The sequence below is a fragment of the Tupaia chinensis genome, unplaced genomic scaffold (genome assembly GCF_000334495.1).
Source record: "Tupaia chinensis unplaced genomic scaffold, TupChi_1.0 Scaffold147351_1, whole genome shotgun sequence".
NCBI classification, from domain to species: domain Eukaryota; kingdom Metazoa; phylum Chordata; class Mammalia; order Scandentia; family Tupaiidae; genus Tupaia; species Tupaia belangeri.
Window position 1 is genome coordinate 1,438,885 of NW_006207202.1, and position 23,618 is coordinate 1,462,502.

General features: G+C 42.6%; 2 protein-coding genes and 1 pseudogene across 2 annotated transcripts in view; 1 reads left to right on the top strand and 2 right to left on the bottom strand.

The window, feature by feature from the left end:
• INCENP (inner centromere protein) overlaps positions 1–10,505 on the top strand; it is a 29,543-nt gene extending 19,038 nt beyond the window's left edge. Inside the window, exons 13-20 of the mRNA XM_006169663.3 lie at positions 123–243; positions 591–721; positions 1,877–2,060; positions 2,207–2,268; positions 4,612–4,693; positions 4,879–4,986; positions 6,813–6,963; positions 8,744–10,505. Of these exons, the coding sequence (XP_006169725.1) occupies positions 123–243; positions 591–721; positions 1,877–2,060; positions 2,207–2,268; positions 4,612–4,693; positions 4,879–4,986; positions 6,813–6,963; positions 8,744–8,958 (1,054 nt within the window). The 3' untranslated portion in view covers positions 8,959–10,505. The remainder of the gene's footprint in view (positions 1–122; positions 244–590; positions 722–1,876; positions 2,061–2,206; positions 2,269–4,611; positions 4,694–4,878; positions 4,987–6,812; positions 6,964–8,743) is intronic.
• Positions 10,506–15,773: 5,268 nt separating this feature from the next.
• LOC106734020 (short coiled-coil protein B pseudogene) lies at positions 15,774–17,796 on the bottom strand (annotated as a pseudogene).
• A 4,154-nt stretch (positions 17,797–21,950) lies between these two features.
• LOC102468624 (secretoglobin family 1D member 2-like) overlaps positions 21,951–23,618 on the bottom strand; it is a 42,366-nt gene continuing 40,698 nt past the window's right edge. The window contains exon 3 of the mRNA XM_027768747.1: positions 21,951–22,029. Coding sequence (XP_027624548.1) covers positions 21,951–22,029 — 79 coding nt within the window. The remainder of the gene's footprint in view (positions 22,030–23,618) is intronic.

Genomic DNA, 23,618 nt, shown 5'->3' on the forward strand with positions numbered 1-23,618 from the left:
TGGGCTCCGGGCTCTGGGCTCTCGGTTCCGGGCTCTGGGATCTGGGCTCCTGGCTCCTGGCTTCTGGCCCAGGTCTGCCCCAGCCTTGCTGAGCGCCCCCATGACTGCCCTGTGCCCCACAGGAAGCGTGAAGAGCGCCTCCGCAAGGTGCTGCAGGCCCGTGAGCGGGTGGAGCAGATGAAGGAAGAGAAGAAGAAGCAGATTGAGCAGAAGTTTGCTCAGATTGATGAGAAGACCGAGAAGGTGTGAGCCTGGGTTGGTGGGCAGCCAGTCGGCTCTGGCGTGGCAGCCTCTGGGGAAGGTATGGGTTGGATGTCCTGTACTCCTCACCCATCTGTCTCATGGGCCCTGCAGTCCATTCTGAGTCAAGCTGGGGGCTTGAAGCTCCTGGCGCCAAGTTTTCCTGGCATCTCATTGTGAGGGAGTTAGTCTGAAGATCCTGTACAGGACCACATTCCCGGTATCCTGTCCCCTGGTCTACGGGGAACAAGCCAGGGTGCAGGGCATGGAGTACCTGAATAGACTTCTGGGTCCCGCTGTGACGGCTAAGATGGGCTACTTCATTGGGCACATGTGGGTGATCTCTGCAGGCCAAGGAGGAGCGGCTGGCAGAGGAGAAAGCCAAGAAAAAAGCAGCAGCCAAAAAGACTGAGGAGGTGGAGGCACGGAGGAAGCAGGAGGAGGAAGCTCGCAGGCTCAGGTGGCTACAACAGGTACGGATGCAGGTGGCGTCAGGGAAGGGGGAGCAGGGTGCTCAGTGCCTTGGTGCCTGGAGATCAACCCCACTTTGTGGAGTGGATCCTGGTGGCTCTTATTGCTTCAAGCCCAGAAGGAGGTTTAATAGATTCCTTGGGGATAGGGATGGTGACCGTAACCTTCTCCAATCTTCTGTAGAAGTGGCAGTTTGAGGATCAAGTAAATGCTTTTGAGCCAGACTTCTCTTCCCAGCTCTGCCGTTCATTAGGCCTGTGGCTCTGGGCCAGTTACTTGATTTCTCTGCTTCTCTTACTTCAGGTAGCAGCATTATCCGCTCCATGGAGCTGTCGTCAGGATTAAATGGGTTAGCGTATATAAAGTGCCCCGGTCATGGCCAGCCCATGTTAAATGTTCTCTACGTGGCTGCTGTTAGGATTCATCCCTGGAATGTTCCATTTGTGACAGTAGGGGCTGAAACGGTTATGTCACTGGACTCCCATAGTTGACCACGACTTAGAATTCATGCCAGGTGCGCACGTGTGTATGTGCACGCGTGCACGAAGAATGGAGGCAAGGGGATTGCGGTGTGGCCATCCTCCTGGGGAGTGATTTCTCACTTTTTGTCTCTCTGTCTCTCTGGCTAGTGCATGTGCTCTCTAGCAAAAATCTCTCTCTCGAAAAAAAAAAAAAGAGTAGGGGCCTATCTCTTCCTGGGAAATGTCGGTTTTCTGTCAATCTAGGGAATGCAAATTTCATTTAGTGGTGGTATCACTAATAACTACGCCTTGTTACATACTCTGTGCTAGGCACTGTTCTTAGCATGCTGTGCATATAAACTCAGCAACTCCATGAGTTGCAGATTTTGCTATTGTCTCCAATTGATGCACAAGGAGGTTACGATTTGCCTAGAAGTCACCCAGGTTGGCTTAAAAGTCTGCTCTCACCCATGAAATCTGCTGCTGCAGCAGAAGTTGTCATGAGATGTCTTTTTAGTGCAGTTATGGCTATTCTTACGGAGCCTTGTTGGGGGTGACCTGCAGCCCATCCCCTGCCATCGCCTGGGGTGGTGGAGACGCCTTCTGCCCTCCTTGCTGGTCTTTCTTCCCTCCCTGCTGGACTTCTGTCTGGCCACTGTGGCCCGGGCCTGGCCGGAGCAGCCTGACCTTGCTCTCTGGCTCAGGAGGAGGAAGAGCCGAGAGCTGCTGCAGAAGAAGAAAGAGGAGGAGCAGGAGCGGCTGCGGAAGGCGGCCGAGGCCAAGCGGTTGGCAGAGCAGCGAGAACGGGAACAGCAGCTGGCAGAGCAACGCGAGCAGGAGCGGCAACTGGCGGAGCAGGAGCGCAAGCGGGAGCTGGAGCGGCTCCAGGCCGAGAGGTGAGGGGTCTCCTGGCTGGGCACCGCCTGCCCTCCTGTATGTGTGTGTGTGTGTGTGTGTGTGTGTGTGTGTGTGTATGTGAGAGAGAGAGAGAGAATATAACGGCGATGGCTGTCGTCCAGGCAGAGCAACGCGAGCAGGAGCGGCAACTGGCGGAGCAGGAGCGCAAGCGGGAGCTGGAGCGGCTCCAGGCCGAGAGGTGAGGGGTCTCCTGGCTGGGCACCGCCTGCCCTCCTGTATGTGTGTGTGTGTGTGTGTGTGTGTGTGTGTGTGTGTATGTGAGAGAGAGAGAGAGAATATAACGGCGATGGCTGTCGTCCAGACACAGCCTCCACTTCACTTGCCGAGGTTTTTCTTGGCTCCAAACCCAGATGCTCGTCCACCCAGATAGTGTGCACACCAGCTCTGGGACAGTTGCGAAGCAATGGGTGGGACCACTTAGGAGTTTGTCTTGGTTCTGCCTCCAGCTGCCTGTGCTGACCCCTTTGGTGTTCATGCCTCGACTGACACAGAGGAGGGTAGGACACGCCCTAGAATGAGCTAGTGTTTCTCCACAGGGCCATTTTGGGCAGAAGCGTTCTTTGTGGCCCATCACAGGACGGTTAGGATCCTTGGACCCTGCCCCAACTCAGCGTACCTGCCCTGGCAGTGATGATCGTGCAGGTACCCCCTGCAACATTTCCAGACTGTTCTCCAATGGGGGGAATCCCACGTTTTTTTTTTGTTTTTTTTTTTTAAGAGGTTTTTGCTATAGGGCACATGCGCTCACCAGAAAGACAGAGAGAGACAGAGAGACAGAAAGCGACAAATCACCCCCCAGGGGGGATGGTCACGCCGCAGTTCCTTCTCCTCCATTCTCCTCTCGGGATCTTGGGCACGCACGCACACGCGCCCGGCGTGAGTTTTAAGCCACCGGGTCTGGGATGCGAACCGCGGTCTACTACGTGGGAGTCCAGCGACATAGCCATTACGCTAACTGCTGGTCCCCCTGAATAAAATAGTTAAAAGCATTTGTCCAGGGCCCACCCTGGGCCTGCTGTGCTTTGTCCTGGATGCCAGGAAGGGTGAACTGTACTCTGGCTGGAAGCGACTGTGTGAGTTCCTGTGTCTGTGAGTGTACATATAAAGGGTGTACCCGTGTGTGTGTGTACATGGAGACCTTGCAGCTTCTCTTCTGCTTCCACCTCCTGGAAGGAGCAGGTAGCATTTTTTTTCTGTGTCTATCTTTGTGGGTGGTTACAGACTTAATGGAGAAGTGAGGGGTCATAGCCAGAGAGGTGGACTACATCAGGGTCATCTTCTGATGCTTGTTGATTGACACAATGGTGTCCCTGGGTCTTGGGCAGAGTCAGAGGTGGGAGTTAGAGAAGGGGAGAAAAGGTAGGTAGCAGATAACGTGGTTTCAGAATTCTGTGGTGTTGGGACCAGTAGTTGGTGTAACGACTATGTCACTGGACTCCCATGTAGTCAACCATGATTCGAGTCCCAGACCCGGTGACTTAACCTCACACTGGGCATGAGTGTGTGCATGCCCAAGATCCCGAGAGGAGAATGGAGGAGAAGGGATTGTGGCATGGCCATCTCCCCTGGGGGGTGATTTCTCGCTTTCTGTCTCTCTCTGTCTTTCTGGCGAGCGCATGCGCCTTATAGGAAAAATCTCTCCATTTAAAAAAAAAAAAGGAAAAAGAATTCTATGGTGCCCGGTAGTGCCAGAGCACTGTGGGCTGATGGAGTGTGATAGTCTTCGTGGTCAGCTGTTTTGGTGGGTACCAAGCTGCGTGCTTTACACACGTGTTCTTGTTTAATGAAGGAAATTTGAAGCCCACTGTGGTACAGGAACCATCAGCTCCACTTCACAGGGAGAGCAGGTTTAGAGACTCAAGATCACGTGATAGAAAGTGGAGGAGACTCCAGAAGTGACTTCAAAGCCCATCAGTAGCTCCTCCCTGCTTCAGTCTTGGAGCCAGGGGTCCACCCTGTGGGTTAGCATGACTAGAGGCAGCATGGATTATCTCATTTAATTTGTACAACAACCCTGGAGGAAAGGTGTTATGATCCTCTTTGTATACCAGGAAAGAGTTGGGGCTGGCAGGTGGCGCGGTGGTTAAGGGCACTGGACTCCCACATGGCCAACTGCGATTTGAGTCCCGGACCTAGTGACTTGCTTTCTCACTTTCTCTCTCTCTGTCCTTCTTTGGTCAAATTTAAATCAATCTATCAATCAATCAAAATGAAATAATTCTTTTTAACAAAAGAGAGAGACGAGCATAGCTGTGACTTCAGTTGCGTGGAGTAGGAATGGGGGCCACATTTGGTTGGACTTTGAACCTGGGCTCCAGCTCATGCTTCCCACACACACCCTTGAGCATGCACATGCCTAGCCTTTGGGGTAACAGTGCAACTGCTGGCTCTGAGCCAGTGTGCCAGTTCTGCCATCTCATCTTCTTAGGCGTATCTTGCTGGACCTGTCTTCTGTGGCATGGGGGGGGAGTAGGGCCCAGGCTTTGCATCCCACCCTAATAGGCTTTTCCTTCGTCCTCAGGGAGCTGCAGGAGAAGGAGAGGGAGAAAGCCCTACGGCTGCAGAAGGAGCGGCTGCAGAGGGAATTGGAGGAGAAGAAGAAGGTGAAGGGGAACAAGGGCTATGGGGTTCTATGGTGGTCCATGCCAGGCTGGAGAGGGTAGGGGAGGCCTGGTCTAGACTCCTGGTGTAAGGCCTGCCTGGTCTACCCTGTGGCCTGAGGTGGCCATAGCAGAAGGGTTGAGGCAGGGACATGCTTCTAACACCTTGTTGCCCGCTGGGGTCCCAGGAAGAGCAGCAACGGCAGGCTGAGCGGCGGTTGCAGGAGGAGCAGGAGAAGAAAGCCAAGGAGGCAGCAGGGACCAGCAAAGATCTCAACGTGACTGTGGACGTGCAGGTGAGCCCTGGGGTCCCCAAGTGGACAGGGTATTCTCTTTCCGGTAGCAGTGGGCACAGACTGTGTATCCACAGACTGTGTACATTAGGATCTTCAGAAGGAGAGGAGATCACTGGCCCAATCATCCATTCATTTTGCTTTTTTTTTTTGAGAGATTTTTGCTATAGGGTATGTGTGTCCACTGGAGAGACACAGAGAGACAAAGTGAGAAATCACTCCCTGGGGGAGATGGCCATGTTACAGTCCCTTCTCTGTTCTCCTCTCAGGATTTTGGGCACACACGTACACATGCCCAATGTGAGTTTTAAGCTGCCAGGTCTGGGATTTGAACCGCAGCGACTACGTGGAAATCCAATGACATAACCATCATGCTATCTGCTGGTCCCCATTTTACTATTTTTGATACACATACTTTTCTTTATTAGCATTTTAAAAGTTTTAATTGCTTTCAAGAATGAGAGAGGAAGAGAGTGCATGAGACATGAGATAGAAAGTGATTGAGACAGAGGTGTGTGTGTGTGTGTGTGTGTGTGTGTGTTTGTAGGGAGGGAGGCAGCCACTCTACACTAGGTCTCGTCATTCTCTGATCCTTTCGCATAGTCAGCCAGGATTGTAGGTACCGGTCCTCCATCCATCCTGGGTACAACCTCTGTCAGCCATATTGCTCCCATGTTGCAAAGAGGTGCTCTACAGCTTGCCCCATTTACGGGACCTGATAGATCCAAGGGGACTTCATAAAGCGCATGGAAAAGAAAAATTAAAGTACAAGTTTATTTTGCTATCATGAATTATGACATTCATGTAGTTTTTTTAATAATACACATTTCTATGAATTTTTTTGAAGATTCCTTGTATATCCTTATTTTGGAAATAGACTTATAAAAAATGTTTGTGTGTGTAGGTGTATGTATGTGTATGTGTATGTATATATACATATAATATGTATGTACATACATATATATACACACCTGAGTATAAAGTTTTTAAAAATAATTCTTTATTTAATTTTGTTTCTTCTTATTTTTTAATTTGCCATAGGGCATGTGTACTCACCAGTAAGAGACAGAGACAGAGCGAGAGAGAGAGAGAGAGTGGGAAAGCAAGCGCCAAACTGCAATTGGCCATGTGGGAGTCCAGTGTCTTAAGTGCCATGCCACTTGCTGGCCCCAAGAATATACAATTTAAAGAACGAAGACCTCTCCTAGAGGGAAACTCCTCATCCCAGTGTTTATTTTTCAGATGGTCACACATGTAACCATTTTATACTCTCTTCAGCTCTCTATTTCATGTATACACAAACACATTTTTAAATGCGCACAGATTGTTACATACCAATCTGGTGCCTAATTTTTCTTTCTTCTTCTTTTTTAAAAAAATCATTTAGTATATATTGTAGACATCTCTATATTTCAGTGCATGGTCAATTTCTCATTTTTGATGGTTGTGTATCAGTTCATTGTATTAGGGTTTAACCAGCTCTTGTTGAGGAGCATTGAAGCTATTTGTAGCTCAGTGCTGCTACCAAACGTGTCGACACAGAGTATGAGAAAGGGTTTGTGCGGCAGCATAGTAAAGATGTTGAAAACCTGGCTGGTCGCTAAATGTCCATCTATGATGCTGATTGGTTGTAGGGCTCAGTGTCCTGGAGTTGTCCCAAAGGAGATGACTCTAAACACTGGAAGAGAGTCTGAATCATACCTGAACGTGAGAAAGTTAGAGACAGAGTAGTGTTTGTCCCACGAGCTTAAAATTAAAAAGTGACCCTGATACAGGAATGCAGTGGAGGGGGAGCTGATGGCCTCTCTTTTTTTTTTTTTTTTTTCCAGTCTCCTGCTTGTACTTCCTATCAAATGACTCCACAAGGGCACAGGCACCCACCTAAGATCAACCCAGACAACTATGGGATGGATCTGAATAGCGATGACTCCACTGATGATGAAGCCCATCCTCGGAAGCCCATCCCTACCTGGGCCAGAGGTAAGCAGGGCCCAGAGTTCCCAGGAGACTCAGGTTCTTGACTGTCCTCACCTGCTAGGGCCCTAAAAATAGTGGACAGGCTGCTCTGCAGATGTTGGGAGGCCATCGTACCCATGGGCTTGTGGCTCGAGACATCCTGCATCCGGCCTTTGGTATGCACCTAGGGGAGGATAGGGACCCTGAGATCGAAGGGCTCATCTGAGGACCAGACCTACTGTGTTGGGTTCCTCTGTTCTCAACAAGTATGTTAAACTGACTGGCCTGGGGCAAGACGTTTTGCTTAGGACTCTAGGCCCATCCTTACAGTCCCACCTAATGTATGAGACTTGCACCCAAATAATCAAGTTGGAGCTAGAGTAGAGCTGAGTGGTAATGGGGTTTAGGCAGAGCACTTACAGTGGGAACCTGGGGGCTTTCAGCCAGCTGGGAGAATTAGGAAAGGACCTGAAGAGGGGCATGGAGCACTTGAACAGGATTTGACCTAGGGCTAAAAAGCCCTAGCATTAAATCAGGGGTGTTGGGAGCATGGTGGTGCTGCCTCAGACCTGGGCTTGAGGTCCTTCTGGAACCAAGTAGGAGCAGTTGCCTACAATGGGTATTTTGCCATGTCTGCCGAGCTGGGGGTCAGGGCAGGGCACAGACCCCCAGGGGAAGAGTTTGAATCCTATTGGGATCTGCACGCCACAGAAGCCAAGTTGCTTTTGTGACCTACTCTTCATTTGAACCCCACGGTAACTGGAATCTGGCTTAGCCTCTCCAACTGTTAGTGCCAAGTCGTTTGGGAGGCGGCAGCAGGCAGGGGGCAGTGTGGCTGTCGAACCAGACTCCCAACAAAGCCACCTACTAATAGTTGACCTTGGACAGCTAACTTAGTGTCATCATCTACAAAATGGGGGTGATAAGACCCAGGTGAGAAGTTTTGCTGAAAATGAAGTGTATTGGTTTGTGGCCACCTCTTTTTTTTTTTTTTTTTTTAAGTTTTGCTATAGAGTGCATGTGCTCACTGAAGAGAGACAGAGAGAGGGGAAAATGAGAAATCACCTACTGGAGGGGATGACCACACCACAATCCCTTCTCCTTCCTTCTTCTGGGATTATGGGCATACACGCACATGTGCCTGGAGTGATTTTCAAGCTGCCAGGCCTGGGACTCAAACTGTAGTCAGCCATGTGGGAATCCAGTATCTTAACCATTAGGCCACCTGGTGGTCCCATGGTATATCCTCTTAGAGTGGGCACCTGGTGCCAAGTGCCACAGGGCCTTTCTCAGCCTGGCTGGCAAAGTTGTGCCTGCTCTTACCCTCAACCCAGAGCCTCTTCTGCCTGTACCCTATACAGTGGGGCCTGTGAGGTTGATGAGAAGCAGCCGGCAAGGGGTTTGAAAATGGCGTCATCTGCTTACGTTCTGGAGCTAGATTGTCTTCAAGGCTGGGCTCTTCCAGCCTTGTGCACCTTTGGGCAAATCTGCTCATCTGTAAAATAGGGAGACTAAAGTACTTGCCTCCCAGGTGGCGGTGGGGACTGTGAGCTCATGTAGTTGAGGGCTCAGCCTGCCTGGCTCATGTGAGCTCTTGAGGACAGTAGTAAGAACAGGAAATGAGAGCATTGTCAGTGTTTGGTGGAGGCGTGGGCAAGAGAAGGGCTCTGAAATAGGAGCTCATTTTGGTAGAGGCAGGACCATGCTGGGGTAGAGAGGGTGACAGGGCTCTGGGTGTGGTAGGGAACAGGGAGATTCCTGGGGTATCCCAAGGCATGACCCAGGCTTCTGCATTCCCCTGCAGGCACGCAGCTCAGCCAGGCCATCATCCACCAGTACTACCATCCCCCGAATCTTCTGGAACTCTTTGGAACCATTCTCCCACTGGACTTGGAGGACATCTTCAAGAAGAGCAAGCCCCGTTACCATAAGCGCACCAGCTCTGCAGTCTGGAACTCACCACCCCTGCATGGCCCCAGGGTCCCAAGCAGCCTGGCCTACAGCCTAAAGAAGCACTAAGGCAGGCCATGACTTCTCAGCATTCTCGGCTCCTGTGTCTGTCTGTCTTTTTCTGTGTTGGTCTGGTGTCCTCTCCCCCAGTCTGCCATTGCTGAGGACTTGGTCAGGGGTACATGAATGTCTTCTCTGTGCTGGATATTTCTGCTGCAGGTGGAAGGTGACTGCAGGCCTGTTTGGAGGATGGGCTTGGTGGGTGGGTGGTTGGGGAAGAACTAGGCTCAGCCCTACCTGTTCCACAGACAGCACTGTGTAAATAGCTTGTTATAATTCAGTTGAATTTTAGCTTCTAGTGTTTGAAAGCTAGATTAATAAAGTATATTCTCTTAAACCTGCTGTGGATGTAAAGACGGGGAGTACCTCAGCATTAATGCCTTGGACCCTAGTCCTGCAGCTATGTGTCTTGGGCTACTGGATGGCCCTGTTCGTTCACTTGGAGTGCATCATCAGATCACCTGCTGGGGAGCTCCACTCCCAGAGGTTCTGATACAGTGGGTGATTCTGATATCTGGACACCCCTGAGAAATACTTCAGTTACTTTCATGATGGGGCAGATGAAGATACTTCCTGTGTTTCTGGGGTGCTACCTGTATGTAGAAGGCAAATTATTCACTGAGAAATTCCTGGGTCTTGACGTAGCTTTGCCACTTAATCCCTCAGCCTCTCCACTCCTCAGGCCCCACCTTATTATATGGGGGTGGGGATGAATGGACTTGAGAAAGTCTATGTGCTGCTGAAACATGAGATCTGATGAGAAAAAGGATGTCTCTTGGAAACCACCTTGGGAATCAACCTTTAGAGAAAAAGTGCTGACCCTTGCTTTAGGACAAAATAAAGGCTAAATACAGGACTGCTTTTAAAAAATAAGGAAAAGGTGAACATACAATAGAGTGAAGTCTAGAAGATTCCATTCATGCAAAGAAAAATATCCTATGGTTCATTCCTATATTATACATAGCTGTTGTGTTGAGTAAACTGGCAAGTGTGTCTTTGTCTAAAACCACAATATTAAAAGATCGTTTCCTGTAAGCATATTTATATAGTGTGTTTAAGAAAAGTTGTTATTCAGCAGAAAGGTAATTCTGGTTGCTTTGGATCTTCACCAGCACCTGATAATGCAGTATTTCTTATTTTAGCCATGCTAATAGGAGTTTAGTGATATCTTTAATTTTGCATTTCTCTAATGGCAAATGATGGTAAACATTTTTTTTTTTTCCATCTGTGTGTCTTCTTTGGTGAAGTGTCTGTTCAAACCCTCTGTTTATTTTTAAATTGGGTTGTTTTTTTACTGTTGAGTTTAAGAATCTATATATTATGGGTACAAATCTGTTCAGATAAATGCTTCGCAGTATTTTTTCCTGTTCTACAGGTTGTCTTTTCATTCACTTACTGATGTCTTTTACAGAGCAAAAATTTTAATTTTCTGAAGTCTGATTTTTTTTTTTCTTTTATGGATTGTTCTTTTTTGGTATCATGTCTAAGCTCCAGTCCTAAAGATTTTCTCCTATGCTTTTGTCTAAATGTTTTATTTTACATGTTATATTTAGATTTAGGTAAGTTTTTCTTTTTATCTTTTTTTTTTTTTGAGTGATATTTTTTCCCATAGTAGGGCATGTGTGTGTGTGCCAGAGGCAGAGAGAGACAAAGAGAGATAAAGTGAGAAATCACCCCGTAGGTGGGATGACCATGCCATATTCCCTTCTCTTTCATTCTGCTCGTGGGATATTGGGCACACATGCACGCATCTCATGCTACTGGGTCTGGGACTCGAACCATACATAGTTGGTCATGTGGGAATCCAGTGCCTTAACCACTATACTACCTGCTGGCCCAGATTTAGTTAATTTAAAAAGTGTACAGGATATCAGGGTTTTTTGTTCGTGCTTGGGGGCATATAGATGGGATAACTTCTTGGTTGCAGTACCATTTCTTGGAAAGACTATCCTTTCTTTACTGAATTTGTTTTGAATCTTTGTTAAGAACGAGCCATATTGTTATGAGCATATTTCTGGACTTCTTATTCTCTTCTGTTGATATGTGTGTGTCTTCTTTTGCCAATACCACATGGTCAACATTACTGTAGCTTTGTAATAAGTTTGAACATCTGGGACTATAATTCTTTCAACTTCATTTTTTCTTTCTAAAACTTATTTTTGCTATCTTATTCATTTTATCTTTTCCTTTAGAATCTGGTCCTCTGATAGAAATTTTGATGAGATTTTGATTAGAATTGCATTAAATCTATAAGTTTGAGGGAGAATTTATATATTTATGATAATCTTTTGATACATGAATATGACATGTCTCTCCATTATTTACATCGTTGGTTTCTTCCATCAGCATTTTGTAGTTTCACTATATAGATCATACACATATTTTGTTACATTTACATTTATAGTGTTTTCCTGGAACTGTTGTAAATGGAACTTGTCTTCCTACTTGCTCATTTCTGGTATTTAGGAATACAATTGACTTTTGTAGGTTGACCTTGTATCTTATGATGTAAGTAAAGCAATACTCAGAGGAAAGTTTATAGCACTAAATGCCCAAAAAAAAGAAGAAAAAAAATGATCTCAAATCAATAATCTCAGCTTCCACCTAAAGATACTAGAAAAAGAAGAGTAGATTAAAAGTATATGTAGAAGGGAAATAACAAAAGTAGAACAGAAGTCAGTGACATTGGGAAGAGAAAAATAATCAAGAAAATTAATTAAACCAAAATCTGGTTCTTTGAGAAGCTTAAGAAAATTCTTCACCTCTGTCTGAACTGGACTGATCAGGAGAAGAGATAAAATACAAGTCATAAAAGCCAGGAATGATGAAGTGTCATCACTGCAGATTCTACAGCTATAAACCAATAATATTGTTTATGAGACACTTACTGTTGTAAGAGTTTTATGAACAACTTATGCAATACATTGACAGTTTAGATGAAATGAACACAAATTCCTTGGAAGATACAAATTCACTCCACTCAAGAAATAAAAAGTGAGGGACCAGCAGTTAGCGTAATGGCTATGTCGCCGGACTCCCATGTAGTCAACTGTGGTTCGAGACCCGGACCTGGTGGCTTAAACTCACGCCAGGTGTGTGTGCGTGCGTGCCCAAGATCCCGAGAGGAGAATGGAGGAGAAGGGATTGCGGCATGGCCATCCCCCCTAGGGGGTGATTTCTCGCTTTCTATCTGTCTCTCTCTGTCTGTCTGGCGAGTGCACGCGCCCTATAGCAAAAACCTCTCCTAAAAAAAAAAAAGAATTAGTTAAAGAAATAAAAAATGAAATAGTTATATCAATGATTGAAGTTTTAGTTAAAAATCTCACAAAGAAAACTCTATAGATAGCTTTTCTAGTAAATGTTATCACATATAAAAGGTAGAAATAATACCAATTCTACCTAGCCTCTCCCAGAAGATTGAGAGAAGCATATTTCTCATTTCCTTCGATGAGCCAGCATTGCTCTGATATCTAAATCAAAGGTGTTGTAAGCAAAAAGAATCTAGACAATTTTCCCTCTTGAACAGCAACAGAAAAATTATTAAAGTTGTAGCAAATCAGTTTTTTATATAAAAAGGATGTTACATCTTGACCAAGTGGATTTTAATCCCAGGAATGGAGATAGCTTTAATACTTGAAAAGTAGTATAATTCACCATGTCAATTTAGGAGAAAAATCATGATTAAATTAATAGATGCAAAAAAAAAAAGATCATTAGGTTGACAGTTCAACATGAAGGATAAAAAACTAAGTAAATTAGGTTTCAAAGGGAAGTTGATAAAGCATTTCTATAAAAAAAAGTCTAACAAATATGGTGCATATCTAGATGTATTCCTTCTACTATCAGGTTCAACGCAGGGATGCCCACTCTCATTACTTCTGAACAGTTTTCTGGGGATTCTAGGTAGTATAATGGAGCAAAAAAAGAAAAATTAAGAGGCATTGGAAAGGAAGAATTAAAATTTCAGAGGTGACTTGTAGAAAATCTAGTAGCATCTGCCAGAAAGTTAATAGTATTAATGTCAGTTTAGCATAGTTGTAGGATGCAAGGTTAATATACAAAAATTTGTTGTATTTATATGTACTAGCTATGTGCAATCAGAAATTGAAATTTTAAAATTATAATTTGCAGTAATGTTCAAAATTTGAGGAATAAATTTGACAAAAGACCTGAAAAACCTATGCAGTGAAGCCTACAAAGCATTGCTGAGAGGAATGATTGACTTAAGTGGGATATATATACTATGTTCTTTGAAATCATGTTCCATTGGATTGGAAACACAGTATTCTTAAGATGTTAATTTCCCCCCAAAACATTTAACCCAATCTTAATTGAAACCAAGTAGTCTTTATCTATAGAAGTTTATGGAAAATCTGGTTTTAAGATTTTTATTTAGCTGCAAATGACTTAAAATAAAGTAGTTTTGAAAAATAACACATTTGGAGGGGGTTCACACTGCATGACTTCAAGACTTTCTACAAAGCTACAATAATTGGGGTAGTATGGTATTGGCATAATGTTAGACATAGATCTATGGAATTTTGTTAGAGTCCAGAAATAGAATTATGTATGATCACTTGGTTTTGATAAAGGTAGAATTCCATGTGGGAAGTATAATTTTTTTTTCAGCAAATTGTTCTGGAACAATGGAACTTATTTGAAAAAAAAGTAACCGTTCTCACTAATATCAGACTTTTTTTTTTCCTAAAAGAAAAAGTCAGTCCATTGGACCTCATCAAAATTAAAATGTTCTTTAAAAGTGAGTGTTCAGCATCTTTCATACCTCCCCTCTTCCTGCATGGATAGATGTACAAATGGCCTACTAGGTCATTGGGAAAGTCATGATGTATTTTTCTATGCAAAAGTCATGATTTTCCCAGCGACCCCATATCTTCTTCCTAGGATAGAACTGGATTTGACTTTGCTATGTGATCAGAATGAAGATGGGAAACAGGTTCATCTAGGCCCTCTTGCTTCAGTAAAATCCATGCACGAGTGCCAACCCCACCCCTCACGGTAGCCCACCTTGCATACCTGAAAGACTTACCAAACCCCAGTGAATTACCTGATTTATGAAGCATTCCCTGTCTCCCCCAGATCAAGGCGCATCTTTCTGGCTCTATCTGGGTGTTTCATCAACAAAGTTCAAGACATGAAGGCTGACACCGATTTGGGTTTAGTATCCTAAGTCTATGAAGTTTTAAATATTTGTCCATAGATACATACACACCTCTACATGACTGTTCTTAATATTCCTCTAGTACTTTTATAGGAGAGTTGGTAATATCAGGTTATTTCAGGGTAATTATTCTGAGGTTACAAATGAAAGAGGCATTAACTGATGAGTGACTGGCTAGAGAGATTGTACTTACCCATGAGTACCGTAACAAAGCAAGTACGGGATTACCCCTAATGAAGACTCCTAGAAGCAATTGTTTGAACTCAGGAACCTTGTGGGGGTGCTGGAGAAGCAAAAAGGCAGCTATGAGGTAAATTCAGATAAAGGTTGTGGTGCTTGTAGGAGCACTCGGGCCCAGTTTAGTAACATGAGTGGTAGAGCATCCATTGATCGACTGCTTTCCTTGGGACCAGGTGCTGCTGACTCTTCATTAGTCTCATGTTCTGCCCAAACAGAAAACAACTTGGGCAGAGAACACAGCATGACAGTGCATTCTTAGCGCATCAGGATCAAGGACATGGGGCTTGTCATCCAGCTCTGTTAACTACTTTCCAGGGAATATTATGGGAATATGAATAACAACCTTAAATGACAAAGCGTCAACTTCAGCCCCAAGGTCTTAAAGAAGGTGCAACCAGGAAGGAATCTCTGGGACTCTGAAGGTTCAACCTTTGAGTTGCTTTAAGTCATCTCTGCTATAGCACCTGTCCATACATGAGGAATGTGAAGGGATTCCCTTCAATGCTTTTACTGGCTGAAAGCACCCAGACTTTCCTGGTCCCAGTGGAGACTTCCCAGTCCTTTCCTTGGCAACGCTGGGCCCTCTTCCCCAGTCTGCTGTTGCTTACCCAGAATGTCTGGCTCCTGGTCACAGGATGTCGTATCTGGTAGCCCTGAGCTGGGCCGATGACATATCCCAGAAGTGGAGGGAGTTGAAGTCTTTCTGGGATGAATTTTAACAAATGGGAAACCAGGCAGGAGGGGGCTGGGCAGATGAATTCTGTCATTTTCCTCTCATAGACTTGAAGGTGTTTCTCCTTATAGCCCATCTGGAAAAGTACCGCTTGCTGAGCAGACTACTGTGTCCAGAGATCGCCACTTCACTTTTGCTTCATTTCTTTTCTTTCTTGCTTCCCTTTTTCTAACAGGTTTCTGTTAGGTCAGAACCTAGTGGTGAGGTAGGGAGCACAGCACATGTACTCCATGTTTAAGTTTTCTTAAACAGCAAAGCAGAACTGCAGCACGAGTTTACACGTTTGTAAATTAGGTCACAACAGGTATGCAAAATGTTTGCAGTGTAACCATATAACATATTCATACAACTAAACCCATTCATCAAATCGTACACCAATTCATAAGATTATTATTATGATTAAAAGTAGCCTAAATCTAGGGACCAGCAGTTGGCATAATGGCTATGTCACTGGACTCCCATGTAGTCAGCTGTGGTTGGAGTCCCAGACCCAGTGACTTAAACTCACACCGGGTGTGTGTGCATGCATGCCCAAGATCCTGTGAGGAGAATGGAAGAGAAGGGATTGCTGCATGGTCGTCCCCTGAGGGGTGATTTCTTGCTTTCTGTCTCTCTGTCTGGTGAGCGCATATACTCTATAGCAAAAACCTCTCCAAAAAAAAAAAAAAAAAAGTTAAAAGTAGCCTAAATCTAATATCCATAAGTTATATTAATGGATCTCTTTCTATTATAACATCTTAGTATTTCTTCTGGTATTGATTCCTTTATTAAGTGGGGTCTACAATCTAAATTTTTAAAAATTGTTAAAGAGTGATTAAAACTCTGCAAACCAAGTAGTTGAGTTTATAGAAAATTCTGGGAGAAGAGGAGATTAAATACTGAGCAAGATGATCAATGAGTATTCAGTACATGTAAAACTCTCCCCTTTTATTAATGATTCTGAAACTAACACATTCTTTAAAGTTTTTGCAAAAGTTGGTCTGCTTGGTACAAAAGACCCTTGAGAACCAGACTCTTTGTAACTGCTGTTTTCCAGACGTGGCTTACACATTGCTAGTCAAACATAACCCACTTTCATATATTAATTAATATATTCTCCAAAAGATCTACTCCATTCCAGGAAAAACAAATTTGGAGTGAAAACATTTGGAGTTGGTTACTACTGTTTACCAAATACTTTTCCACTCTATTTCTATTTGTCAAGACTTCTATTTTAAACACACACATAGCCAGAACTCACATCCAAAGTCTTATCATTTCAGATACCAAGTGAGTTATTTCATGCAAAAGAAAGTTTTTAACAACAAAGCTTCAACTTTTCAGTGTCAAACAATTCATTTTTATAGCCTCTATCTGCTTTCAACTGTTTAAGAGAAATCAGCAATACTATCTTACTACTAAATATCACAAATGATGAGTCCTAGCTGAGAAAATATCTTATTTTGGTTAAGTTTCAACAGTTAAAATTCAGGTTACTTTCATAGATAATTAGCTATTAAAATTACGTTCACAAATGTGAAACCAATTTTTACCTTAAGGGAAAAAATGAGAAGGTAGAGGCAAATGGAGAAGCAGCACATAACGGTGGATGGGATGCATAAAAGCTGTGCATTCAGCACATGATTTTGGTCACTTCACAACACAGTGGCTATTTTCTTCTATCTCTTACTAAGCCTATAATAAAAGACAGTGCTAAACCTATAAACCAAAGCAAATTTGGTAAAATAGTCATTGAGTTTGATAAATATATGCAAGTCTAATGATAAAGTCCCTACAATACGTCAGCACGTTCTCATAGACTAACAATACACAGACTCATGGGTGTCTCCTGTTACGCTGTTAATTCTGCCTAGACTTGACATTATCTTCATACATAGTCGAGGAAGCCACAAACAAAATGACTTTAACTTTTGGAATCTATCCAAGCTTGAAAGGAAAAAAAGACCAGCAGCAAGTCCATAAAACAGAAGGGAAACCAATCCCCTTTCTTTTGCTTTTTGTGTCAGTTTGAAAAACAGTGGAGGCTGACATGAGGTTTTCTGTACATTGTCTGAAGTCTTGGTTTTTTGATTTTAGCTTCAGAGTTTCTTCCTTAACTGTATCTACTCTTGTAAAAAGATCTTCACTTCAAGTGTGTGTTGCAGTTCCAACACTTGATTAATAAGTCGTGTTTTCTCCTCCAGTTCCACCTGATTTTCAGAATCTACTGCATTTATGTCAGCATTCGTCATCTTGGTTAACAAACTTCTGGACCTTTGATACAAAATTCTTGATAAATGATCTTCCATTAGGGGTGGCAGAGTTGGGAAGTACACCTCAGGCTGGGACATTTGGATCAACTGATACCAGCAGCTTCCCCCTCTCCACCCTCTCTGCTCCACCCTCTGCCCGGAGAGCAAAGAGATTTTTTCTCCACTGAATGTTCTTGGGAGTCTTGTCAAAAATCAATTAGCTCTATGTTTGTGAACTTATTTCTGTATTTATTATTCTGTTCTATTGGTCTAAGTATCTGTTTTTGAGCCAATACCATGGAATTTTGCTTATCATGACTTTGTATTAAATTTTTAACTCAAGTAGTGAGATGCCTCCAATTTTGCCCTTGTACAGAATTGCTTAAGTTAATCAGAGGCTCTTGATTTCAGACAAATTGTATGATTGCTTTTGCTGTTTCCATTTCTTTTTCCATTGGCATGAGGAGGGGAGTGATGGGGTGGGGTGGGGTGGGGAGAGAGACAGAGAGAGAGAGAGAGAGAGAGAGTCCCCTAGTGGGGTGTGGTCATGCTGCAATCCCTTTTCCTCCATTTCTCTATCCTTTTAGGATTTGGGGTATGCATGTGCATGCACTCTGCATGTTTTTCAAGCCACCAAGGTTAGGATTTGAACTATAGTCAGCCATATGGGATCTAGGCCCCTTCATACAGTACTTAACCACTGCACTATGCAGGACCTGCACAAAAGCAGGTCCATTCCTTCTTTTCTTATTTCTTTGAAGAATGTTGTGATATTTTAATAGAGGTTGTATTGAATTTTTACATCACTTTAGAGTGGTATTGGCATTTTAACAATATTTATTCTTTTAATCAATGAATGTGGTATATCTTTCTATTTTTGTGTGTCTACTTCAATTTCTTTTTTTACATATGTAAGATTTTTATTTTATTCTTTTATATATATATATATGTATATATACACACAATTTTCAAATTTTCATTCTTCTTATAAAAATAACTTTTTCAGATAAAGTGAAAAAAGGCCTGCTAATCTTTTTAAAAATATACTTTTAATTTCGATTTCTTTTTACATTCAATCACATATGTCACTTAGCTTGCATTCCAACATGTATACTTTCATTATCATTTTATGGTTTTCATTGTAGGCATCTTTCACTTTCTTGGTTAAATTTATTCCTCGGTTTGTATGTGTGGGCATGTGTGTATGTGTGCGTTAGAAGTATTGTAAATGAAATTGCATTCTTGATTTTTTTTTTCTCAGCCAGTTAGTTTTTTGGTGTACAAGACTGCTATTGATTTTTGTATGTTAATATTGTATTTTGCAATTTTACTGAATTCCTTTATCATTTCTAAGAGTTTTTTGATGGATTCCTTAGGTTTTTCTATGTGTATGATTATGTCCTCTGCAAATAGGGAGAGTTTAACTTCTTTCTTTTCAATTTGAATGCTTTTAATTTTTTTCTTTTTCCTGTTTTGGCCAGAATTTCCATTATTATGCTAAATAGGACTAAAGAAAGTGGACATCCTTATCTTATTTCAGTTCTTGGAGGAAATATTTTTAACTTTTCCTCATTCAGTATAATGTTAACTGTGGGTTTATTATGTATGACCTTTTGTGTGTTGAGATATATGCCTTCAATATCTAATTTATAGAGTCATAATCATGAGGGGATGTTGTACTTTATCGCATGCTTTTTTCTCATTAGTTAATATGGTCATATTTTTATCATTCTTTCTGTCAAAGTGATTTATTATATTTGTGAAATTTGTGAATGTTAAACCATCTTTGAATCCTTAGGATGAATATTAGCATGTTCTCCATTTGATTTGCACTTCTCCATTTGAATTCAGTTTGCAAATGTTTGGTTGAGGATTTTTGCCTCAGTGTTCATCAGGGATATTGGTCTGTAGTTTTTGTTGTTGCTGTTGTTTTAGTACCCTTGTCTGCTTTTAGGATCAGGGTAATGGTGGCCTCATAAAATTAGTTTGATAGAATTTCCTCCATTTGGATGTTTTGGAATAGGATGATGAGTAGGATTAGTGTTAGTTCTTTAAAAGATGTATAGAATTCAACAGTGAAATATTCTGGACCTAAGCTTTTCTTTGCTGGGAGACTTTTTAATACTGATTTAATCTTTCTTGTTATTAGTCTGTTCAGGATTTCTATTTCTTTCTTGTTTAATCTAGGTAGGTTGTATGTTTCCAGGAACTTATCCATTTCCTCTGTTTTCCAGTTTATTGGAACATATTTGTTCATAACAGTCTAACAGTCTTCTGTATTTCTGTGGTATCAATGATAATGTCTCGTTTTTCATTTATGATTTTATTTTCTCTCTTTTTTCATGGTTAGTCTAGCCAATGGTTTGTCAATTTTGTTTCTGTTTGTTTCTGCCATGCCACAATCCTTTTCATTCTCTTCCTGGGATCTTGGGTATACATGCACATATGCCTGGCATGAGTTTCAAGCCACCAGCTCTGGGACTTGAACCACAGTTGGCCATGTTGGGAGTCTAGTAACGTAACTGCTATACCATCTGCTGGCCCCTAGATTTTCTTCTTATGCCTATTTTTTCTCTTTATGGAACTCTCATTATGTGAATATTTGATTGCTTAATGATATCCCATAATCACACATGTTTTCTTCACACATTTTTTTCTTTCTTTTTGTCCAGCTGGCTTATTTGAAATCTGTCTTTAACTTCAGAGATTCTTTAGTCTATTGACCTAGCCTATTGTTGATGCTCTCAACTGACAGTTTTCTTTCCAGTATTAAATTCTTCATCTTTACGATTGCTATTTGGTTATTTTTAAAGTGTTTATTTTCTTTATTAAACTTCTCATTTATATTACGGAGTATGTTTCTTTCATATTAAACTGTCTGAATTATCTCAAATTCTATTGAATTCCTTTTTTTTTTTTTTAATAGGGATTTTTGCTATAGGGTGCATGTACTTGCTGGAGAGACAGACAGAGACAGAAAGTGAGAAATCACCCCCTAGGGAGCATGGCCACACCACAATCCCTGCTCCTCCATTCTCCTCTTGGGATTTTGGGGGCACATACACCCAGCATGAGTTCTAAGATGCTAGGTCTGGGACTTAAACTGTGGTCACAGTAACCCACCTTGTCTGTGACCCAGGCTTACACGGTATCTGAGAATCAATCACCCCACACGGAAGCTGCCTTCTAACTCTTTATTGGTGGGTCCCTGGAGCACTACATTTGCCCCACCCAGGTATTAGGCTGGGTGTCCCTGCTACTATCACCAGTGACTATGCCCCAGGGTCTCTTACATGCAAAGCATACATCAGACACTATATCTGATAGGGCCTGAAGACACCAACTTGGTGCTACAGCTGCCACCAGCTACAACCTCACCCCTTCAACTGACAGAACTTCCTTTCCCTGCACATACCTGGTCAGAGCCTGAAGTCACCAGCACCCCCATACTTGCCACCTACTATAACTATTGCCCCCAGATATACCTTCTCCATGAGTGGGCTCCCAAGCACTGCATGACCCTATCCAGAGTTAGAGGAATCCAGGCCACAACCCCAGAGATCACAGCCAACAAAGCCACATCAGTTTATCTATAAACACTAGTGGTCTTGGCCACAAAGGCACTCACAGACACTGCTGACAAACATTCCAAACAGAATATACAGGATACCCTACTAAATACAATGAGAACTAAAGTCAAAACACTATGCAACTGATACTAAAAGAAACACCTTCAGGAACAAGTACCTCTCCCCTACAAAAACTACTCCATAAAGTAGGAAGTGGTAAGTGCTCCACCAGATGCTCAGAAATCAATACAGGGACATGCATACAGAAAAAGAAAGAAAGAAAGATAATGCATGATGGAAGAGAGATTCAACCCAGAAGTAAACATCTGAAAAAAGGATCAAACAGAAATCCTGGAAATAAAAAATATAGTACAGGTAATAAAAAATCCTTTAGAGAGCATTAACAACAGGTTAGACCAAGCCATGGAAAGCATATTTGAACTTGAAGATACAACCCTTGAAATGGTCTAAATGATCAAAACAAAAAACATTAAAAATGAAGAAAACAGGGAACCAGCAGTTAGCATAATGGCTATGTCGCTGGACTCCCACGTAGTTGACCGCGGTTCGCGTCCCAGACCCAGTGGCTTAAAACTCACGCCGGGCGCATGTGCGTGCATGCCCAAGATCCCAAGAGGAGAATGGAGGAGAAGGCATTGCGGCATGACCATCCCCCCTGGGGGATGATTTCTCGCTTTCTGTCTCTATGTCTCTCTCTGGTGAGCGCACGCGCCTTATAGCGAAAACCTCTTCAAAAAAAAAAAAGAAAACATATGCAAATTATGGGACATGATTCAAAGACCAAATATGGACATAACGGGAATTCTAGAAGGCAAAGAGATGGAAAAAGTCATAGAAAACCCATTTTATAGAATAGTCACCCAAAACTTCCCAGATCTACAGATAGATACAGACATCCAGATCCAGGAAATTCAAAGAACACTAAACAGATCCAACATGAGAAGACCTCTGCAAGACATATTATACCAAAATGTCAAAGGTCACAGATAAGGAGAAAATTCTGAAAGGGGCTAGCAATAAAGGCCAGGTTACTCCATCAGACTAACCTTGGACCTCTTAGCAGAAACCTTAAAGGCCAGGGGAGAATGCAATAACATATTCAAAATTCTGAAAGAAAAACAGACAAGAATACATTCCTTCATTTGAAGCAGAAATCAAACCATTCCCAGACAAATAAAAATGGAAGAAATTTACCAGACTAGACCAGCTCTTCAAGAAATACTTAAGAAAGCACTACATCTGGAAATAAAAGGAAGTAGAATCAAGAAAACACACGAAGCTATGAAACTCACCAGTAGAAGGGCCACACAAAGAAAGAGAAATGAACTCAATGTCTTCCCTATTGCAATCTACCAAATAGCAAAGATAAAGCATAACAGAAGAAAAAAAGCAAGGAGAAAACCCAATAGCAATCAGAAAACAACCAACAAAATGGCAGCTATAAATTTTTATGTATCAATATCATTGAATGTGAACAGAGTAAACTTCCCAATCAAAATATATCGGTTGACTGAATGGAGAAAAAAACAGGAACACTTAATATGTTGTTTACACAAAACACACTTCATCAATAAAGGCACACACAGACTGAGAGCAAAAGGCTGGGAAATATCATTTCATGCAAATCTCTCTAAAAAATAAAATAACTATACAAAAACTCCACCAAAATGAAAAAAAAATTTTTTTTTTGACAGAGAGACAGAAAGTGAGAAATCACCCCCCTAGGGGGTGATGGCCACGCCACAATCCCTTCTCCTTCTGGGACTCAAACCATGGTCAACTACATGGGAGTTCAGCGATGTGTAACCATTATCCCATCTGCTGGTTCCAAAAAGCTGTCCCCCCCCCCCCCAGAGGATAGACAAAATTGATAAACTATTAGCTAGACTAACCAAGAAAAACAGAGAAAAGAACCAGATAGATAAAATAAGTAATGAAGCTGGCAATATTGTAACAGACATACTTGGAATATAAAAAATTATGAGGGGACCAGCAGATAGCATAGCAGTTACATCACTGGACTCCCACATGGCCAATTATGGTTTGAGTCCCAGACCCGGTGGCTTGAAACTCATGCTAGGCATGTGTGCGTGCATGTCCAAGAATCCTGGAAGAGAAGTGGGGAGAAGGGATTGTGGCATGCTCATTCTCCCTGGGAAGTGATTACTCACTTTCCTTCTACTGTCTCTATCTCTCTTTCTGACAAGAGCACATGCTCTAAGGCAAAAAGAAAACCTCTAAAAAAATTATTAGAGAAAATAAGAAAAAGAATGACTGAATCTATCTGTCTTACTCTAGTCACTAAACCTTGAACTACACTGAATGTGAAATATCCTTCATCCCATGGCCAGATGCTTGACACTGTTGTCAGAAGGCAAGAACCTTAACTAGTAACTCTACACTTGGATTTAGATATACCTGGGTCAGAATCCTAATTGTATGTCTTTTTGCTTTATGGTGCTGGGCAAGTTTGTCTACACTGATACTGTTGTGAAGTTCAATGAGAAAAATACGCAAAAGTTCCCAAGATACTGCTGACAATAGCAATTAGTAATGTCTTCCTTCCTTCCTTCCTTCCTTCCTTCCTTCCTTCCTCTCTCTTTTTCTTTCTCTTTCTCTTTCTTTCTTTCTTCTTTCTTTCTTTCTTTCTTTCTTTCTTTCTTTCTTTCTTTCTTCCTTCCTTTCTTTCTCTTTCT